The sequence below is a fragment of the Pyrus communis genome, chromosome 17 (genome assembly GCF_963583255.1).
Source record: "Pyrus communis chromosome 17, drPyrComm1.1, whole genome shotgun sequence".
In the NCBI taxonomy this organism is placed as follows: Eukaryota; Viridiplantae; Streptophyta; class Magnoliopsida; order Rosales; family Rosaceae; genus Pyrus; species Pyrus communis.
This window is the reverse complement of record NC_084819.1, coordinates 16,898,227-16,920,611: the sequence shown is the minus strand read 5'-3', so window position 1 is coordinate 16,920,611 and position 22,385 is coordinate 16,898,227. Positions and strand designations below refer to the sequence as shown.

General features: G+C 38.3%; 2 protein-coding genes across 2 annotated transcripts; one reads left to right on the top strand and one right to left on the bottom strand.

Moving 5' to 3' along the window:
- Positions 1 to 266: 266 nt before the first annotated feature.
- Positions 267 to 1,325, top strand: LOC137722113 (uncharacterized). Its single transcript, XM_068461093.1, has 2 exons — positions 267 to 1,041; positions 1,162 to 1,325. The coding sequence occupies exons 1-2, from the start codon at positions 267 to 269 to the stop codon at positions 1,323 to 1,325; spliced, it is 939 nt and encodes a 312-aa protein (XP_068317194.1).
- A 7,553-nt stretch (positions 1,326 to 8,878) lies between these two features.
- Positions 8,879 to 10,332, bottom strand: LOC137723555 (transcription repressor OFP1-like). Its single transcript, XM_068462755.1, has one exon. The coding sequence runs from the start codon at positions 10,238 to 10,240 to the stop codon at positions 9,074 to 9,076; it is 1,167 nt and encodes a 388-aa protein (XP_068318856.1). The 5' UTR covers positions 10,241 to 10,332; the 3' UTR covers positions 8,879 to 9,073.
- Between the last annotated feature and the right edge of the window lie 12,053 nt (positions 10,333 to 22,385).

Below are 22,385 nucleotides of genomic sequence, written 5' to 3'. Positions count from 1 at the left end.
GCTCTGCATATTTAATTTTCCTGTTACTTGAGTGGTGCGGAATAATCGCCCATTCTATATTACATTATTTCAATGAGAATGGTGCGGTACGATCGCCCTCCTCATTCACCCTGAAAATCTCGAGCCAGAAGTTTCGAGTGCTTATCATTTTGGCCTGAAGATCAAAATGAAAAATTTGTAAGAATCAGAAGTTCTAACATCATATTCCTCTAGGAATACATATTATTGCAAGTTCTTACACATCTCATTTTTTTTTAGAAAAGAAAATGGCGAACTTGGCGAAGCTTGAATTTGCTGCCCTGGATATTACTGGGAGGAATTACCTGACCTGGGTACTGGATACCAAGATCCATCTGGAAGCAGGGAATCTTGGAGATACCATCAGGGAAGAGAGCAACTCATCCTCTCAAGATCGAGCAAAGGCCATGATTTTCATTCGCCGCCATCTTGATGAGGCGCTAAAGAGCGAGTTCTTAAGGGTTGAAGATCCGTTAGCTCTCTGGAATGCCTTGAGAAACAGATACAATCACCAGACAACGGTGATTCTTCCAAGGGCCCGCTATGAGTGGACTCATCTGAGGATTCAAGACTTCAAGTCAGTGGCAGAATACAATTCTGCATTGTTCAGAATTACCTCTCAGATGAAGCTCTGTGGGGATATTATTACTGAAGAGCATATGCTGGAAAAGACTCTCAGCACATTTCATGCTTCCAACGTGCTCCTGCAGCAGCAGTATAGAGCGCGAGGCTACACTGAGTATAACCAGCTGATATCTGTGCTCTTAGTAGTTGAACAGAATGATGAGCTCCTGATAAAAAACCATCATTCCCGACCTACTGGATCTGCACCATTCCCAGAAGTGAATGCTGCTTCCCTCGAAGTGAACGCCACATCCTCTGGTGGTGATAATCATAAACGAGGACGTGGCCACAAGCGAGGTCGATGGAATAGGAAAAGCAAGAACCATGGAGTTCAGTTTCACAACCAGGTTCCGAGGCATAATTCAGGCTCGAGCTTCAAAAATGCGAATCGCCACAAAGGCAAAGCTCATATGAACAATGCTCCTAGAAACTCTGAAGGAGCCTGCCATAGGTGTGGTGGCAATGGGCATTAGGCGCGTACTTGTCGTACCCCAAAACATCTAGTGGATCTGTATCAAGCCTCCCTCAAGGAGAAGGGTGTCGAGACCAATTTTCTCGACCAGGCTAGACCAATGGATATACCTGATCCGGTGTTTGACTTATCAGGGCAGTTGAACACAACTCATCTAGATGTTCCAGACTTTATTGTGGAAAGGGGAAATGAAGTATACCGGTCCGATTAAAACATCGATGTACTTTTATTATGCTGAACTTGTAGTATTTTCAAATTCAATAAAAGTGGCATGTAAATTTCTTGTTATAACTTGCTTTTAACTCTGATTCTCTTACTCAGAGAGCATGGATAAAAACTGTGGTTATTCTCAGAACATGAGAAATGGCGGAGATATTTGTCTTGCAGACAGTGCAACCACACATACAATACTTCGTGATCGAAAGTATTTCTCAAGCTTAATACTTACAAGAGTAGGGGTAACAACAATATCAGGACCTTCAGATGTAATTCAAGGTTCAGGGCAAGCCCAGATTATGTTACCAAATGGAACAATATTGTCCATACAGAATGCATTGTATGCTACTCGATCTACTCAAAATTTGTTGAGTTTCAAAGACATACGTTTAAATGGATACCACATTGAAACAAAAAGTGCATAAAATGTGGAGTATCTATGCATTACCTCCAATGATACCCAGAAGCGTATATTGGAGAAGTTGCGTGGTATGTCGAGTGGATTGTATTATACATACATAAGGACAATTGAATCACATACTGTCATGAACCAGAAGTTCATTGATTCAAAGGTTTACATGCTTTGGCATGATCATCTGGGACATCCAGGATCTATCATGATGCATAGGATCATTACCAACTCTAATGGACATCCATTAGTGAGCAGACACATTGCTGCCTCAAATGATAACCCTTGCAAAGCTTGTTCTCAAGGGAAGTTGGTAATTAGACCATCTCAACTAAAGGTTGATGCTGAATCCCCATCATTTCTGCAAAGAATTCAAGGGAATATTTGTGGGCCTATTCAACCATCATGTGGACCATTTCGATATTTTATGGTTTTGGTTGATGCATCTACCCGATGGTCACATGTTTGTCTCTTGTCTACTCGGAATGTAGCCTTTGCGAGACTCCTTGCTCAGATAATTAAGTTACGAGCACAGTTCCCAGATTATCCCATTAAGTCAATCCGACTTGATAATGTTGGTGAATTTACGTCTCAAACCTTTGATGATTATTGCATGACATTGGGCATTGATGTTGAACACCCTGTTCCTCATGTCCATACTCACAATGGTTTAGCAGAAGTATTGATCAAGCGACTTCACTAATGGACATCCATTAGTGAGCAGACACATTGCTGCCTCAAATGATAACCCTTGCAAAGCTTGTTCTCAAGGGAAGTTGGTAATTAGACCATCTCAACTAAAGGTTGATGCTGAATCCCCATCATTTCTGCAAAGAATTCAAGGGGATATTTGTGGGCCTATTCAACCATCATGTGGACCATTTCGATATTTTATGGTTTTGGTTGATGCATCTACCCGATGGTCACATGTTTGTCTCTTGTCTACTCGGAATGTAGCCTTTGCGAGACTCCTTGCTCAGATAATTAAGTTACGAGCACAGTTCCCAGATTATCCCATTAAGTCAATCCGACTTGATAATGTTGGTGAATTTACGTCTCAAACCTTTGATGATTATTGCATGACATTGGGCATTGATGTTGAACACCCTATTCCTCATGCCCATACTCAAAATGGTTTAGCAGAAGTATTGATCAAGCGACTTCAGTTAATAGCTCGCACTCTGCTTATGAAAACCAAATTACCAGTCTCTGCATAGGGACATGCCATCTTACATGCTGCATCATTGGTTCGATTGAGACCTATAGCCAACCATCAATACTCTTCCGTACAACTCGTGTTTGGACATCAGCCAAACATTTCCCATTTACGAGTTTTTGGTTGTGCTGTTTATGTGCCTATTGCACCGCCACAACGCACTAAAATGGGACCTCAGCGTAGACTGGGAATTTACGTGAGTTTTGATTCACCATCTATCATTAGATATTTGGAACCCTTGACAGGTGATATGTTTACAGCTCGTTTTTCTAATTGTCACTTTGATGAGACAATTTTCCCGTTGTTAGGGGGAGAAAAGACCGTTCCAGAAGAACGGAAAGAGCTGACATGGGTTGTTCCCACCTTGTCTCATTTTGATCCTCGCAGCATTCAATGTGAAAATGAAGTGAGAATGATCGTTCATCTTCAAAGCATTGCCAATCAAATGCCAGATGCATTTAATGATGCTATGAAAGTGACAAAATCACATATACCAGCTGCAAATGCACCTGCAAGAATTGATGTCCCTGTTGGACAAAATAAAGTGGCAGCGAATGATTCATCTGGTGCACGCCTGAAGCGTGGTAGACCCCCAGGTTCAAAAGATTCAGCCCCTCGAAAGAGAAAGTCGAGGGCAAAACTGAATCCAAATGAAGTCATTCAGGAAGAGAAAATGAATGATACATCCACAATTCATAATTCTGGACTTCCAGAAAAAGAAAATGTCCTTGATGAGACATCTGTCCCTGAAGAGACAGAAGTACATGAAAGCAAAGAAATCTCCATAAATCATGCATGTACAAATGAATTGTGGGATCGGAATGAAATAATCATTGATGATATGTTTGCATTCGCAGTAGCCACTGAAATCATCTTAAGTGATGATATTGAGCCCCGCTCTGTTGATGAATGCAAACAGAGACAGGATTGGCCTAAGTGGAAAGATGCCATCCAGGCAAAATTAAATTCCTTGGAAAGGCGGAATGTTTTTGGACCAGTAGTCCAAACCCCGCCTAGTGTAAACCCCGTGGGTTACAAATGGGTATTCACAAGGAAACGCAATGAGAAAAACGAGATCGCAAGATACAAAGCACGACTCGTTGCACAAGGTTTTTCTCAAAGACCTGGAATTGATTATGAGGAGACATACTCTCCTGTAATGGACGCAATTACGTTCCGTTACTTAATAAGTTTAGTGGTTTCAGAAAGACTTGACATGCGACTTATGGATGTCATCACTGCGTATCTATATGGAGAATTAGATACTGACATCTATATGAAAGTCCTAGAAGGACTTAAGTTGCCTGAAACAAGTAACAAACCATGAGGTATGCTCTCGATCAAATTAAGGCGATCATTGTATGGTCTGAAACAATCTGGACGAATGTGGTATAATCGTCTCAGTGAGTATTTGATCAAAAAAAGGTATATCAACAATGTTATTTGCCCTTGTGTGTTCATTAAGAAATCCAATTCTGGATTCGCTATAGTGGCAGTATATGTTGATGATATGAATCTAGTTGGAACTCTTGAAGAGCTCAATAAAACTGCTGAATATCTGAAAAGCGAATTTGAAATGAAAGACCTTGGAAAAACAAAATATTGTCTCGGCCTGCAGATCGAGCATTGTCCTAGTGGAATTTTGGTCCACCAATCAGCTTACATTGAAAAAATTCTGAAGCGATTTGGTATGGACAAGGCTTATCCACTAAGCACGCCAATGGTCGTTCGTTCTTTGGACATTAAGAAAGATCCATTTCGTCCAAAAGAAAATGATGAACTGGTCCTTGGTCCAGAAGTACCATATCTGAGTGCAGTAGGTGCTTTGTTGTATTTAGCACAATGTACTATACCAGATATAGCTTTTTTAGTTAACTTGCTAGCAAGGTATAGCTCTGCTCCAACAATTCGCCATTGGAAGGGTATCAAAGATGTATTGCGATACCTTCGTGGGACAACAGACATGGATCTCTTCTACTCAAAGAACTCCACAGATGACCAGGTCCTTGTTGGATATGCAGATGTTGGTTTCCTCTCTGATCCGCATAAAGCCCGCTCACAAACTGGATATGTGTTTAAGAATGGAGATACATCAATCTCATGGCGCTCAACCAAGCAAACATTAGTTGCTACATCTTCAAATCATTCAGAAATACTTACTTTACATGAAGCAAGTCGTGAATGTTCTTGGTTAAGATCAATGATCCATCATATTCGGAATTCATGTGGTCTAGCTTCGAAGACAGACAACCCAACTGTCATCCATGAAGATAATGCAGCCTGTGTTGCCCAAATGAAGGAATGATTCATCAAGGGCGATAAGACTAAACACATATCTCCAAAGTTTTTCAGTGCACATGAGCTTCAGAAGGCTAAAGTTATTGAAGTCAAACAAATCCGTTCAAATGAAAATTTGGCAGACTTGTTCACCAAATCTCTACCAAAGTGCACATTTCAGAAGTTAGTGCAAGGCATCGGATTACGTCGACTTACCAAACAGCTAAATTTGGAGAATGCGGAATCAAGGGGAGAAACATATCAGGGGGAGTATCCATGATACATGCTTGTTGTACTCTTTTTCCTTCGATTAGGATTTTTCCCACTGGGTTTTTCCTATCAAGGTTTTAACGAGGCAACATAAGCATACTTGACACTATATCAACGATCCAAGAAAGTTGTACTCTTTTTCCTTCGCTATGGTTTTTTCCCACTGGGTTTTTCCAAGCAAGGTTTTAACGAGGCAACTCATGTTGATATGTGGGCATCCAAGGGGGAGTGTTGAAAAGTCTGATGGCAATGAATGCCCACACAGTATGTTAGCAAAATTCTTCAGCATGGGCAGAAGTTTTCAATGCCCATGCAAAGTGAAAGTTGAATATGAAATTGTATTGTCAGAGGACGTGTTATAAGTTTCAACATGCAGTTAATGCATCAGTTTGGAGTTGCTCTATAAATAGAGCACTCCGCATGTAACAGAAAATATAAGAATAAGAAAAACAAGAGAGAAATATCAGTAACATCATCTATTCCTCTGCCTTTTATTTGTTATCCTCTTGTGCTATAGTTTTAGTGTAGTATTTTACATCTACCTTGCACCTACCATTAAAAAGGTTATTCCTCTAAATTTTAAGTGAAGCGTGAGGCTAATACAAGGAAAGTACATTGTGATAGATACATGCATACACTTAATTTTGGGTCCAATATCAAGCAAAGTAGTTACATGTTTTATGCTATTCCAATAGGATTAAGATATACGTCTTTATATAAACAAAAAAATACATCATGTTTTTTTGTTGTTTCCTGGTTAGTGTGTCCAAATAAAATATACTTTCTGGTTGCGGAATTTCAATATTAAACACTCTTGCATAATTAACCAAATAGGTAGCAATAAACAAATCCAATCCCATCCAGATACGTCGTAGTTCAATATTAATTTCATGTCGTAGGGCCAGTGTGTCTTGTTGACTCAACAAAAACCCTAAAAATACAGAGTTTTTACTCTTTGTTTTAACACCCCGATGTGTCTGTAGTGGTAAACCAATAAGGTTAAGAGAGCTCTACCCTCAACTACTAAAGTTGAGGTGGGTTAAGTGTTACATCCAATTCCTACTAATCGTCAATAATTAATCTCTTGTTATACCTATGGTTTGGCCATATTCGATTCTTAATTAAGGGAAACCCTGAAATTAGTAAAGTGATTATATATAGATTTCATTATGCTATTAGACAAAAGTTAACAATTGTGCAACCTAATTAAGATGGCAATGCGTGTGTACATTTTTATGATTAGGTGAAGATGAGTGATATAAGAGAAGTTCTTGTGCTTGTAATAGCAAAGGTTTCTTGTGAGTGTAACTAATTGACATTCTAAACTACTACAAACTCCAAAAGTTAATGCAGATTATAAACAAATCAATTGAGGTTTTTACATAAGAGATTTGTAATTCAGTTGGTTAATAACATTTATCTTTACGCCTAAAGTTCTTTTTCAACTCTAAACGAAGTTTTTAACAATCTTACACAGAACAAATTGAAACCGCAAAGTTCGGGACTGGTAAGATTGAATAATAATAAATCACATATACTTTTCTTTTGTCTCGTGGAAAGTGTGTCAAGCTTGAAACTCCATGTCCCAGAAAGACACTACACTAACTCGGTGCTTTCTTTTCGTGTATTGGTTAAAACTGTTACCGCCACAGAAAACAAGTCATTTAGTCCTAAGCACCAAGTGCAGTGCAGGCTCAAATCGCCAAAATATTCATATAAAATGGAAGAACTCACCAATTACCAACAAGACTTGCTTTCTTTTACGAAGCCAATCTGAATCATTCGCCTGGTTTTGTATAAAAACCAAACACAATTTACACAAAACAAATCCTCTTTGGTAGGCCGCGTGATTCTCTTTTCATAAAATCTACTGCATGCCATGTATGAATCCAAAGGTTCGAAAGGTTGCAATGCTTTTGAAAGATTCAAAGTTCACTTTTACTTTTGGAAAAAAAAAAAAAAAAACACTTCGAACAGTTTTATAGGGTAACAGTCTAGGTATCTAGCAAAAGCTTTTAGGATTTGAATTCACACTTCACTTTTAGAGTTTAACTAACGCTAACTAATGCAAAAGTTATAATACACTCTAATATATTTTTTAACAGCGATATTTGACTGTTAGATCTTTGATAGTTAATGTTAGAAAATTCCTAATGTGAAAATTCTGTTAAATTAAATCATTTACGGTTCTCGCTATTCTATACTACAGTCTGGTGGTATTCATCTTCACTTAAAAGTGAGATGTTTTAGGTTCGAATCTCGTAGATGGCGAATTTGATATCAAATTAAGTTGTCCATTGTGTGGCTTAACCGAACTCATTCACCCTTTAGTGTAAAAATATAGATGTATTAAAAAAAAAATCATTTACTGTTCTTCAATCACCTCTGAAGGGCACTTAAAAAAGAGCTTTTTTTGAGTAATCTCGTCTCTCTAGAAAGACTTAAAAACATGAATTGTGTCCTCAAAGTTTATCTTTTTGTTGTTGCCTACGTGGCATAATCTTCCGCATTGAATCAACAAGGAACAAGGAAATATTATAAACTGCTGTGGATGAAAGAAGACATGGAGAGGCGAGATATAGGAAAGTAGAAAATTCGGATAAAAAACACAGAAATGAATCATTTTCGGACCCTTTCTATTAAATTTACCAAATTCATTAATTCGTGCTTTTGAAATTTGATAAAACGGCTAAAAACAAGGATCCCTTTAAAAGTTATAATAACTTTAGCCGTTTGATCAAATTTCAACAATTCAGATTGATGAATTTCGTGGATGAAATCCAAAGACGATCTCTTTCAAAAAAACACAAGTGTGATTTGAGAGGGTGTCAGTCTTTGATGGTCATCCCACAATCAATTTTATGTGTATAGTCCGACATATGTTACCCAAAATTTGGTCGGGGTCCATATGAAGCACTCAATTTCAGCAACCAAAATTCATGTATAGCTCTTGACCAAAATAAAAAATAAAAAAATTCATGTATAGCATGAAGACAAGAGCCATACAACACACCAGGATAACCACACACCCTCTGCCCTTTGAGAGGAACTATCTGGGCACGTTGTCAATATCTCAAGCAAATCATGTAATATCTGATGTGACAATGACTTATAAGTTTGGAATAATATCACCGTAACATTGTAGGTGTAAACAAATTTCTTTGCTAATCTTTAGCCATATTCAAAACTTTTTGATCCACCACAACGTATATATCTTAAATGAATCACAGGTTGATATATGAAAATGTTAAGTAGAAAGCAACGCATAAAATATTTGACATACGTCATTGTGAGATCTCGAATGCATGTAATTTTATATTCTATACCTTAGAAGCATAACATGTACAAAAATCCATTTCCACATTCACATCGAGAAACACAAGACACTAGTGAACAAATTAAAGACTAAATTTTGATAACGGGGTTGTCTTCCAAAACTGAAAACATGAACTCCTTGATTTAAAAGTAAGGAAATTTATTAGAAACAAGACAAACTAACAAAGAAATTAAGACTAACAATTTACAGTTCCAGGGTTTTTTTTTTTTTTTTCTGGAAATTTGTAATTTGTAATTACTTGGACCTAATATCAGTGAGATCAATCCAGATTTGCTTGAACACCTTGATGATCATCTCATGGTACTCATCAGAATTCAAAGAAAGATAACATGCAAGAAGATCTTCCAAATCCTTGGACGCCTTGATGTTGTTCTCCATGATCATCTCCACCATTGATTCCCTGAAATCCCTCTGGGGATCAAACGATGACTTGACAATTGCGAAGCTGTCGGAGATGCTCCTTCGCTTCGAGCTCGAATTCGACGACACGCTCCGCCGGCTGAGGCCGGCCTGGTTGATCTTCCGGTTGGAAATTCTCGGCGAATTCCGAAGGCGGACGCCGGGAGATGTAGCTGCATTTGATGAAGGAAGCCTTCTACCATCACTTTTAGTAATGCTCCTCTGTTCTTTCTTCTTGTTCTTGTTCTTCTTCACTTCGCTTATCATTTCGCTGAATTTTGGTGGCTTGGTTATAATTGGAGGGAGCTCGAGCTCGGAAAATGAATCCAACCCATCCTCCGGCGCATCCGATACTTTCACATCGGATAATTTCATGGTCAGAGACGCCTTGTCGACGTCGACAAGGACATCTTTTTCACCGGAGTCGACATGGTAAGCGGCGAGAACGCGGTCGCACCGGAATTCAGGCTCATTGCCGTCGTCGAGAAACTCCGTCTCTGACGTCGGGTCTGGGAAGCTGTCGAAGGAGAAAGACGACCATGTTTCAGGTGGGGATTGGGATTTAGTCCAGACGGATTCAATGGTGGTGGCGTGGCAGCCGCAGCCGGCTGAAACAGAGGAAGTTAGGAGGTTGGGATCGGAAGAGGGCAAGGTGGTCATTCTGTTCCTGAGTTTTTGTCTGTTGGATTTTTTTGGTGGTGGGTCATTGGTGGGGGAAGAGGAGGTGGGGAATCTGTGAGATGGGGCAGGCGCAGGGGAGGTGAGCTCTCTTGTGAAGTAGTAAGACTGTCTTGGGTGGCAGCGGAGGTGGTGGGGCAGTTGCCGCGTTGGCTTCGAGGGCTCTGTAAATTTTTTTGTTAGAGAAGAAGAAGCAAACGAGGGTGGCTTTTGTTGTTGTTTTTTCTTCTTGGATTGCTTTTTTCTAGGCTTGCTCATGTCTTTCAGCTTGCTAAACCAGGAATTGGACATCATATCTGATAATCTAAACTTGTGGTTTCCCATCACCACCTCTCTCTCTCTCTCTCTCTCTCTCTCTCTCTCTCTCTCCTCTCTCACTTTCTCTCTCTTCCACTCAGTGATGTGTAAACGAAGGGAAGAAGGAAGAGAGGACTTGAGTTTTCTGGCACTCACTCACTCTGTTACTCATATTGAAAGATAAATAAAGGGGAGTTTTTTTGTAATTTTATGGGGGCAGGGGGTTCGGGTCCACCAAGGAGAAAATAGTGATCAAATTTTCAGCACTCATTTTGTTTATGGTCTACCTACTGAGAGATTTTTCAATATGTTAAAAACATGGAGCGGTACGCTACATGTTATTATACAATTGGAGGGGTATTTGAAAAAAAAAAAATTCCTTCAATTGTAGAATAACATGTGGCGACCGCCCTATGTTCGGGCCACACTAAAAATTTCATCTCTTTGTGGCCTCTATCACTATTGACACGTAAGGAGAGTTAGTTCATTAATACATATCAATTAATGATAGAAATCACACACAAAATGAGTACATAAGATTTGAACTTGTATAGTAAGGGAAGGAATGGGGTTGTGGGGTCCAAGGGGGGCAGTTGGTAAAATGGCCTCCTTATAGTAGCCTACCCATAAAGAAAGGGTGGTGTTATCACATACCAATTTTTACGTGTCACGTACTTGTTATATTATGCTTTTTAATTTATTCAATTTATTTGATCCGACGACCGAAAATTGAGAGGGATGTTTGAGAAGTAAAAATGAGTTTGTAGATGGCCCCACTCTAAGGAACTTTTGTTCTCTTGTTTAGTTAATGAGATAGCTATTCTGTTTACTTCTTTAACCAACTCTTTAAATTGGAGCAATATCCTTGAGTTTTAGCTCAATTGGAGCCTTGATCTCTGAATTTAAATTCATGACGATTAGTTTTTGAACTTGTTATAATGTAGAGTGGTGGTCTATTTAGCACATTTTTAGCTAACTCCGTTCAAACTTCTATCTATTTTTTTGGCCCCTTTAAATTCTTTATTTTAGGTGGACAACGTAACAAAGTTAGCCAAAAAGATTATTACTCCACATTATAACAAATTTAGAACTTTGGTCTATTCTTTTGTCCCTTTAAATCCTTTATTTTAGATGGCCAATCTAACAGATTAATCCAAAAGGATTGTTGCTTCACATTATTTGTTATTTAAAGACCAAAACTCACGGACCTTTAATTTAGAGAGTAAAGCTCTAATTGCACCAAACTTCAGAAACTATTGCTCTAATTTTCTTTAAACTTAAGTCTGTCTCTAAATGATGCCTAATTTATTGTCTTTAAAAAAAAATGATTCTTTAATAAAGTCTTTTGACTAATAGTATTTCCGTGTTATTTTTTTAGTCTTTTGACTAAAGTTTTATAAAAATGATTCTTATAAAAATGATTCTTTAGTCGGGAGTCTCGTCCTCCTACACTTTATGATTTAAGAAAATGGTGGTTATTCATTGTTCGTTTTTAATTTAACGATAAAGGAAAAGTAGAACAACAGTTAAATGATCACCTACCATTACATAAAGATCGAAGGGTATATGATCTTAAATTTCATAGATCATAGAGTCAATGGAACTCTACAGTGTAATATTTATAAGTAGGAGTAAGAGTAGAGCTAGGATTTTCTAAATGGGTGGAATAATATAATTTGGACAGTGTTATTTACACTCTTTTTACCTTCTATACACCTTTATTAGTTTTTGTCCATTAGTTTTCTTTAATTCATTCAATCTAGTAGTCGAAAATTAAGAAGTGTGTGTGAGAAATAAAAATGAATGTATGGATAGCACTATCATATTATTTAAGAAAAAAAAGGAGAAAACATGAAAACCAAGAATAACCAAAGATGGCCTAAAAAGAGTGAAGCACTCAAATTAAGGAAAATTAACGAAAAGTTCAAAAAAAAAAACGTCATTTTTAATGAAAAGCTATTTTTAAAGGTATAGTGAACAATACCAGGAAAAGATATAAATGTGATTTTTCGTTAAAAGTGAACAATACCGGAAGTATTTTGTTAAACTTCCTCTAAAATTAAGGTCATCTTTAACTAAGGGCAATATGCCAAAATATATCTTGGAAACTTTAAAATCCACCTCCACACAAGGGAGCCATATTCTAGTCACCAAGATGGGTTGGCTACAGATAAACCTCAAGCAGTTCTCGAGCGGGCTATGTTTAGCCTCTGACAAAGCTTTATGTGGAGTTCTCATGAGGTTCCTCTCTCTCTCACTCTCTCAGTATAAACCGTATACTGCTGGAAATGAAAAGAAAAAATAACCCGCTAAAACTACATATTCAAAATATGGAAACCTTTAAGGAAAGAGATTCCTTCTTTTTTTTTAATAGGGATTAGTTGTAAAGTCCACATCATATCAAACTTTAATTATTCGAGCTATTTATTTTTCATGTTGCACCTTATAGATCATCCTTGCAAAGTATTAGCCAAATCGGAAATGTTTAAAGCATCTAATTGAGTTCAAAGAAATTAACGAATATTTTGTTGTATAAGAAACAATGAAATTTTATCTGGATAATTAAATAGGCAAATGATTTCAGATTGAATTGAATTTTTGTAATGATGATCTATGAAACAAGACTTACAAAATAAACGGTTCGGATTGTTGAAGTTCGATGTAGAGTGTACCCCACACTTAATCCCATTTTTTGAAAAAAAACATATATATATGTATATATCTATTTGCATAAAGAGCCTGTTCAGAAAAAATTATATTTGAGAGAGCTAAAACATATAGTCCAATGGTAGATTAGATGGCCTAAAAGAAAAATGAACGAGGATCAGATTCATGGGCTTACTTTGATGTGTCAAGTGGGGTTGGATTGAGCTTATCTTTTATCTTTTTTATTTTATTTTATTTTATTTTTTTATATCTCATATTGTGCTTATCTATATGATAAGACATGGGCTAGATATGTTTTAAAGTAAGTTGCCTTAGTCTATAATCCACCCCCTAGAGCCAAAATACGTAGGAGGAACATTTTCGAATTCTTTTTGTGAGGATCTTAAGAATCCATAAATCATGTTCGTTTATCGTATATCGTATAACTAGTTTTCGTCAGATACTATTCATATCTAATTTAAAATATAAATATTTAAAATGATTTTTGACCAAACGATATACAATGAACGGACACGATTGAGGATCCCCAGGATCCTCATTCCCTAAATACGAGTCCGCTTTTAAATTGAAGGTCTCATGTTGTTCGCCTCACATTAATTATGAGCTCAATACGTAATTATGACTAGTTAATTGAGTGGTTTTATCCAAATTTTGCCCCCAATAACATTTTATTAAAAGAAAAAAACAACTCCCTCTCTCCTTCTTTCAGTTTTGTGGGTGTTTTGTTTGGGAGCGATTTTATCGTGACCGGGAGGTTGTTTCTTATAGTACCACGGCTTATCAGTGTCCTACATTTCTTTTCCAACTCTTTTGTCAAAGTGGCTTACATGCAGCCTTGGCCGGTAGGGTCCTAACCTGGACAAGGGACCCAGAATATCACAACTCTTTGGCCTCTTTGGTCACGTATTGGAAAAACTACCCCGAAGGGCAACCTTCTGTTAAAACGATCACTTTTACTCTTGGCCGGGAACTTCTCACAGAGTTGCTACTCATTCAGCTTCAGAAGAAAACACAGGTTTTTGTCGTACATTGAATGACCGTAAGGACTAGTGTGTGTTTTGCATTTTTCGCGTTTTTAAGTTGTGGATAAAGGGAAATTCTGCAAAGATCCAAAAGACATAAAGGTTTGGAAAGATTTTGTGTTTATATAGCTCCAAGATAGAAAAGTTGTGTCCCATCGAGATAGATATGCATAATCTATTGTTTGTTGTTAGTACCCTAGCTCCTTGGGCTTTTTTTAGGGCATAAAATGTATATCTTTATGCATAATCTATTGTTTGTTGTAGACCGACCTATGTTTCTTTCATCATTCAAGTCCAACCCAAAATGAAAACCCTAGTCCAAGTAACAACAAAACTCTAAACCGGAAACTCATATTAAAGTTGATCATTCAAAGATTTGAGAGCCAAAATAAATCTTCTTGTGGTAGTGTACAAAATGGGACAAGGATATTATATAATAGCAAGTGGCGTTCCACAAAGAGGATTAGGCGTAAGTCCAAAAAAATCGATCATTTAGTTTTTTTTAAATGGAAAGGGATCCTCTCCGGATTTCTTCCCCTAAATTCACCAAGTTAAGGGATCCGAGCTCTTGAAATTTGATCCAACGGCTAAAACCAGGGGTTCCCCTTTAAAAGTTATAATAACTTTAGCCGTTGGATAAAATTTCAATACCGGGATTCCTTGACTTGGAGGAATTGGCGGAAGGGATCCGGAGAGGATCCCCTTCCTTTTAAAATTAGGGACTTGGTGTTGGATATGTGAGTTAAGATTTAGTTTTGATGGGAACGGCAAGATTCACTAACTCATTGCGTTGCTGTGAAATGAGTCTTTTTATTTGTATTTGTGTCAAATAATTTTATAATTTGTTTCTCTTTAGCTAGGGTTTTGTAAGGAGTTGTATAGTATTTCAATTTGAAAATAATTTATAGTTTTCTTTTAAATAATAAATATAATTAAATTACTTAGTACCTCATTTCAAAAACTGAAAAACGTTGAATCTAAGAAGGGAAAAGGGTCCTGAAGTTTTCGATGTTTGTACTCCACCTATCTCTTATTAGTTTTGTCAAATAAAATTGAGTTTTGTTATCATTATTGTTCCTAGCTAGCTAGGGTTTTATTTTTTTGTTAGTCCAGCAATAACGTTAGTAAGTTAGATGTTAGATTAGTCACCCATGGAATTTGAAATCACGTCGTCATGCAAGAGCACAATACTTTTCCACTACTGTGGTAAAATGTCACTTGCAGCTAGCTAGGGTTTAAGGCTGGTTCGCCCCATTTATAACGCATGACGAAACAACAAAGCAGAGACCGGTGGATATGTAGGACGATCACGGTGAAGTTGCTTGCTGCTGTTGACTCGGATGACTGCGCGCACGCGCGCACACACACAAGAAAGTTTTAAAAGCCAGCCAGCAAGCCAAACAGTGGGTGCAATGGGCATGGTTTTGATTCACATTCAGCTGCTTAAACAGCCCTATAATTCCTGGTCAAAGAATATTAGTCGCCCTTCCTGCTGCTGCTGCTGAGTGGTCTGAAAGTATCCAGACCAAACCCACAGCCAAAACGGTGAGTACTATGTACATATACAGAAGAAAATGTTGTGCTACGATAGCACCAAACCACGCGGAACCAAATCAAGCTAACCCACAGAAATTTATCAAATGAAATGCAAGAACAATATAGAAAATAACACCAAGATTTTAACGAGGTTCCTCCACAGTCAGTGTAACTGGAGTACGTCCTCGGAGCAGTAGGAGCTCACCCAATAATCCACTATCAACCAAATGGGAGTTTACAAAGTGTTGGTGATCTCACAACCCAAAAGCCCAATACACCCAATAACTCTCACACACCAAAGAAACAAATAGAGAAAGAAATATAATGAATAATTTCTTCTCTATACATATAGCTCAAACCTATTACAACAACAACTACTTTGGTGGATGATTAATAACCGAAGAGAGGAGCTCTTTTCAAATGGGGGATGTGGCACCCCTTGTTCTCTGCCCTCTTTCTCTCTGCAAAACTCTCTGCAAATCTCCCTTCTCTCTTGTTTCCACACAACCGAATGGAAAAGCAACCAAACCCTTTATTATGAAAAAACCAAAACTCACGGGTGTTGTTTCAAAACCTTTTTCAAAAGCAACCAAACATTTCCCTTATTTTCCTCCCCAAAACAAGGAATGTGTTTCCACCTTTGGATTGTTTAATCACCTAAAGTTTTCTTGGACATTTGTCCACTTGGCCACTTGGCCAATTATTCAACAATCTCCACCTTGGCCAAGTTCCGAAAAACGCCATGATAAGCCAAACAACACAATTAACACACAACATCACTCCCAATCACTAGCAAGAGAACAACTCATGCCGAGCCAAATCTCCAAAACTCCTACTGCTCAACGCCTTCTTTATATAGGCAAAATGTGAGCCAAGTTCAAGCAATGAACAAACTTGGCTACACCAACAACCTTAGTCAACATATCAGCGGGGTTGTCTTTAGTTGGAATCTTCTGGAGAATGATTTCTCCTTCACCAACAACTTCACGAACAAAGTGATAACGCACATCTATGTGCTTGGTCCTCGCATGATGAACCTGATACTTAGCCAAATAAATGGCACTCTGACTATCACAATGCACCTCCACCTGCTTCTGATCAACCCCCAAATCTTTAATCAGTCCATGTATCCAAATGGCCTCCTTTATAGCTTCAGCAACTGCCATATATTCAGCCTCTGTAGTAGACAAGGCAACAGACGACTGCAAAATGGACCTCCAACAAACTGGCCCTTTAGCCATAGTAAACACATAGCCTGTAGTAGACTTCCTTCCATCCAGATCACCTGCATAATCTGAATCAACATAACCAACAGCAAAATGACCAATACCAGAGTCATCCCTCTCAAAGCATAAACCAACATCTCGAGTACCATGGAGATACCTCAATATCCACTTAGCTGCATTCCAATGCTCTTTACCAGGATTATGCATATATCGACTCACCATGCCAACTGCATGAGCAATATCCGGTCTAGAGCATACCATTGCATACATCAAACTACCAACCAAATTTGCATATGGTATATTTTTCATTTGTAGCTTCTCTTGATCAGTTTTAGGACATTGTAGAGAACTCAATTTAAAATGAGGAGCCAAAGGGGTACTAACCGGTTTGGTTGAGTCATGAACTCCAAACTTCTGAATCAACTTCTCAAGGTATTGTCTTTGATTCAAGCATACCAAACCTTTTTCTCTGTCTCTAGTGATCTCCATGCCAAGGATCTTCTTTGCTTCACCAAGATCCTTCATCTCGAACTCATTCTTCATTTGCTTCTTCAATTTCTCAATCTCTTCGACATTCTTTGAGGCAATCAACATATCATCAACATATATCAATAAATAAATGAAAGACCCATCTTGCAACTTCTTGAAGTACACACAATGATCATATTGACTTCTAGAATAATTTTGGCCTCTCATAAATTTATCAAACCTCAAATACCATTGTCTTGGAGATTGCTTCAAGCCATAAAGTGATTTCTTCAACTTGCAAAACAAATTTTCTTTCCCTTTCACTTTATACCCATCCGGTTGACACATATAGATCTCTTCATTCAAATCACCATGTAGGAAAGCCGTCTTCACATCGAGTTGCACAAGCTCAAGATCATATTGTGCAACAAGAGCTAACATAATGCGAATTGAGGAGTGCTTCACAACTGGAGAAAATATTTCGTTGTAGTCAATGCCCTCCTTTTGTGCATACCCTTTAGCAACTAATCTTGCTTTGAATCTCACATTGCTTTTCTCATCAGCATCTTCCTTCTTGGCATACACCCATTTGCAACCAATAGCTTTCTTACCCTTAGGCAATTTAGCTAACTCCCAAGTCTTGTTCTTCAAGAGAGAATTCATCTCATCACCCATGGCATTGCACCACTTCTCCTTTTCCTCACTCTCAATTGCTTCCTCAAAATTGGATGGAATCTCATCAGTGATAATAGGAAGAGCAAAAGCAACATAGTCACTATACCGAGCTGGCTTGGTAATATTTCTCTTTCCTCTGTTCTTAGCAATAGACTCTTGAGGTGAAACTTGCTCTTCAACTTGAATAGAATCTTCAAGTTCAACTTCTTCAACATCCTCATGGTCTCCCACTTTTTCACTTGTAGTGGCTTCGATATCAGCGGAAATAGGATTTGAAGTACTAGAGGCAACTTTCTCAAGCTCCACCTGTTGGACATCTTTCACATTCTTTTCAGAGTCTCTGAACATATTTTCTTCATCAAATGTCACATCTCTGCTGATTACAAGTTTCTTCATCTCCGGGCACCATAACCTGTAACCTTTGACACCACTACTAAAACCAAGAAAGATAGCCTTTTTGGCTCTAGGATCAAGTTTATTTTCAGTTACATGAAAATAAGCAGGTGAACCAAAAATACGAATATAATCATAATCAGTAGAAGGTTTTCCAGTCCATACCTCCATTGGCGTCTTACCCTGAACAGCAGCTGAGGGTAATCGGTTGATGATGTGACATGCATAAGTAACTGCCTCTGCCCAAAACGACTTGCTCAAACCCGACTGAGACAACATGCATCTAACCTTCTCAAGCAAGGTTCGATTCAATCTTTCTGCAACTCCATTTTGTTGTGGAGTTCTCCGGACACTAAAATGTCTCACAATCCCTTCCTCTTTGCAAACTTTAAAGAAAGGGTCGGATGTGTATTCACCACCATTATCCGATCTCAAAATCTTAATCTTTCTCCCAGTCTGGTTCTCAACCATTTTCTTCCAACCCAAGAAAATGCTCAGCACCTCACTCTTGTGCTTCATAGTGTAGACCCAAGACCTTCTTGAATAATCATCAACAAAGGTCACGAACCAATGTCTACCACTCAAAGAGGGAGTCTTTGTAGGACCCCAAACATCCGAATGCACATAATCAAGAATGCCCTTCGTCTGATGTACAGCAGTACCAAACTTCACTCTAGTTTGCTTCCCCAAGACACAATGCTCGCAGAAATCAAGCTTACAAGTCGTGGCACCTTTTAGAAGACCTTGTTTCACAAGCCCTTGTAGAGCTTTCTCACCGGCATGGCCTAATCTCATATGCCACAGTCTAGTAGTATCAGAATCGGATGTGCCCATATTTTCTGAGACTACAGATGCTTCACCTGTCACAGTGCTTCCTTGCAATAAATACAAATGGCCACATCGAGGAGCTTTCATCACAACAAGTGCACCATAAGTCACCTTCAATGTCTGCCCATCTGAATGAAACCTGAAGCCCTTGGCTTCCAAAGTTCCCAAAGAAATAAGATTTTTCTTCAAATTCGGTACATACCGAACACCTGTCAACTTTTTAACCATGCCATCATGCAACTTCAAACGAACTGTACCAATCCCTTTTGTTGTGCAAGGATTGTCATCTCCCATGAACACAACACCGCCATCAAACTCTTTCAAGCTTGAAAACCAATCCTTGTGAGGAGTCATATGATGAGTACAACCCGTATCCAACACCCACTTAGTAGCACAATCAAATGATGAGGAAGTGGTTAAAGCAAAATCAGAAAAATCTGTTTCAACCTCAGCAACATTAGCTTCAGAACTTTCTTTGCCTTTGGTCTTCAATCTAGGACAATCTTTCTTCCAATGGCCCTTATTACGACAAAAGGCACATTCATCCCTTTCCAAAGGTTTTCTACCTTTAGAGTTTCCTCTAGGTCGAGACTGTGATTTTTTCCTGCTAGAAGAGGATCTCCTCTCCGATGATCTACCTCTAACAAATAAAGCTTCAGAGGTACTATCATGATTTTTATCTCTATGCCTCATTTCATAATTCATCAAGGCATTTGACACATCTTCAAATTTCACAGTTTCTTTACCATGCATAATAGTGGTAACAAAATGCTCATAAGAGTCCGGCAAGGAATTCAACAATATTAAGGCCTTATCTTCATCCTTAATATCCTCATCTAAATTTAACAAGTCGGCAATCAACTTATTAAAAGCATCAAGGTGTCTAATCATTTTTGTACCTTCTTTGTATTGGAAGCGGTAGAGCTTTTTCTTCAAGTGTAGCCGGTTCTCTGCACTCTTCGTCATATACTTGTCTTCCAATTTTTGCCACAACACACTTGCCAAAGTCTCCCGCATCACAAAATACTTCTGAGTTTTTGCAAGGCACAACCGAATTGAAGAGCAAGCCCACAAATTTAATTTCTCCCATTCCAGTTTCGACATAGCTTCAGGCTTCTCTCCCAAGGCGGCAAGAAGATCTTGTTGAGCCAACACATCTTTAACCTCACATTGCCACATCCCGAAGTTGTTTGTGCCATCAAACTTTTCCACTTCGAATTTTGCATTTTGCACCGTAGTTCTTGCAAACCCGGAGCTGCTTCCAAAAGGATTCTCATCTTGCCCGTCTGACATCTTTGGCAACTAGACAGTACCCAAGAGCAACCAGTGCTCTGATACCAATTGTTGTGCTACGATAGCACCAAACCACGCGGAACCAAATCAAGCTAACCCACAGAAATTTATCAAATGAAATGCAAGAACAATATAGAAAATAACACCAAGATTTTAACGAGGTTCCTCCACAGTCAGTGTAACTGGAGTACGTCCTCGGAGCAATAGGAGCTCACCCAATAATCCACTATCAACCAAATGGGAGTTTACAAAGTGTTGGTGATCTCACAACCCAAAAGCCCAATACACCCAATAACTCTCACACACCAAAGAAACAAATAGAGAAAGAAATATAATGAATAATTTCTTCTCTATACATATAGCTCAAAGCTATTACAACAACAACTACTTTGATGGATGATTAATAACCGAAGAGAGGAGCTCTTTTCAAATGGGGGATGTGGCACCCCTTGTTCTCTGCCCTCTTTCTCTCTGCAAAACTCTCTGCAAATCTCCCTTCTCTCTTGTTTCCACACAACCGAATGGAAAAGCAACCAAACCCTTTATTATGAAAAAACCAAAGCTCACGGGTGTTGTTTCAAAACCTTTTTCAAAAGCAACCAAACATTTCCCTTATTTTCCTCCCCAAAACAAGGAATGTGTTTCCACCTTTGGATTGTTTAATCACCTAAAGTTTTCTTGGACATTTGTCCACTTGGCCACTTGGCCAATTATTCAACAGAAAAGAGGGGACCAACTGGAATTTTTGTCCTTCTTAGGGCATATTTTTGGGGTTTATGACAATTGTTTATACGTGGGAGGAGGAGGAGGAGGAGGAGGACAAAGAATTAAAATTCCAGGCCTCCCAGTATTTATGTCATATGTTCAACATTATCCTCATCATTCTCCTCCTCAACTAGGATGTGTCGAGTAATATGCGTGAACTGTGGAGGTTTTGGGACCTTTTGTTTTTGTTTTGGCTTCGGTGGGAACGCTTGTCCGGTACATGCAAGAGTATGGCTATATATACTTGCAGACAGCTTGGTCTTGGATGGAAATTTGGGTTAATGATTGAGTAAAACAACGCAATCCTCGGAGTCGGCGAAAATTTTGGTTTAATCGAAATCGTTGAACTGATCAAATTTAGTGTATCAATCACGACCGCATCTTGATGTATCGACAACATAGAGCTGAAATATTGGTGATATATATAGCAATTATATATTGACTGACATGCTAAAATCTTGATCATGTCAGCAATGGATGTTTAAAAGTTGATCATTTTGGGCAATTTTCCAAAGAAAAACCTCATTACTCTCACTTATATGCAATGTTTTACAAGACACTAAGTGCTAGTTAGGTGGTAGGTTGAGGCCTAGCGCCTAGGCGGCTAGGCGAGTGCCTAAACGGACTAGGCAGATTTAAGTAAATCTATTATATTTCAATACTTCATAATATATATGTCGTTCTATTTTGTAATTTATGAAGTAATTTATGTCGTTCTATTCTGTTTATACTTAAAATATATATAATTACATCATAAATTACAAAATAGAACGACATATATATTATGAAGTATTAAAACATAATGAAAACATGGGAAACAAACATATAATTTGTGTTCATTTTAGTATTCAACAAGTTTATTACAATCTATTAAAAAAAATAATGCAAAATGAAAGTTATCTATTTTTTGTCTAAGTGAGTCGCAACCTAGGCGGGGGTGTCTAGGCGTGTCTGGTTGGGTTAGGCGGTTTAGGTGGGCACCTCAACATGTCTAGGCGGACGCCTCAACAGGTCTAGGCGCCATTTCTAAATTTTCAAACACCTAAGCATTAATCAGAGCGGTGACCAACCACCTAACTCCTAGGCAAGACTTAAGCAGTGTTAAACGGAAATTTTTAGAACAGAGCTTATATGAGTGCGCATACATTAGTAGGCTATGTAAATTTGCCAATTTGGAACTGGCTTTATTCCAGAAGTTTTGTGCATAAACTTAGGCCCGTTCGCGCTAGTTGGGCTCTTTGAAGAATTATACCCACACATTTTTGTAGAAGAGATGAGGAAGTTAGATTATTACGCCTT

Coding starts and splice junctions, on each gene's coding strand:
- LOC137723555 (XM_068462755.1), bottom strand. CDS start 10,240: ATGGGAAACCACAAGTTTAGATTATCAGATATGATGTCCAATTCCTGG.
- LOC137722113 (XM_068461093.1), top strand. CDS start 267: ATGGCGAACTTGGCGAAGCTTGAATTTGCTGCCCTGGATATTACTGGG. Junction 1,042..1,161: donor AAATGCGAATCGCCACAAAG/GCAAAGCTCATA, acceptor ATCTGTATCAAG/CCTCCCTCAAGGAGAAGGGT.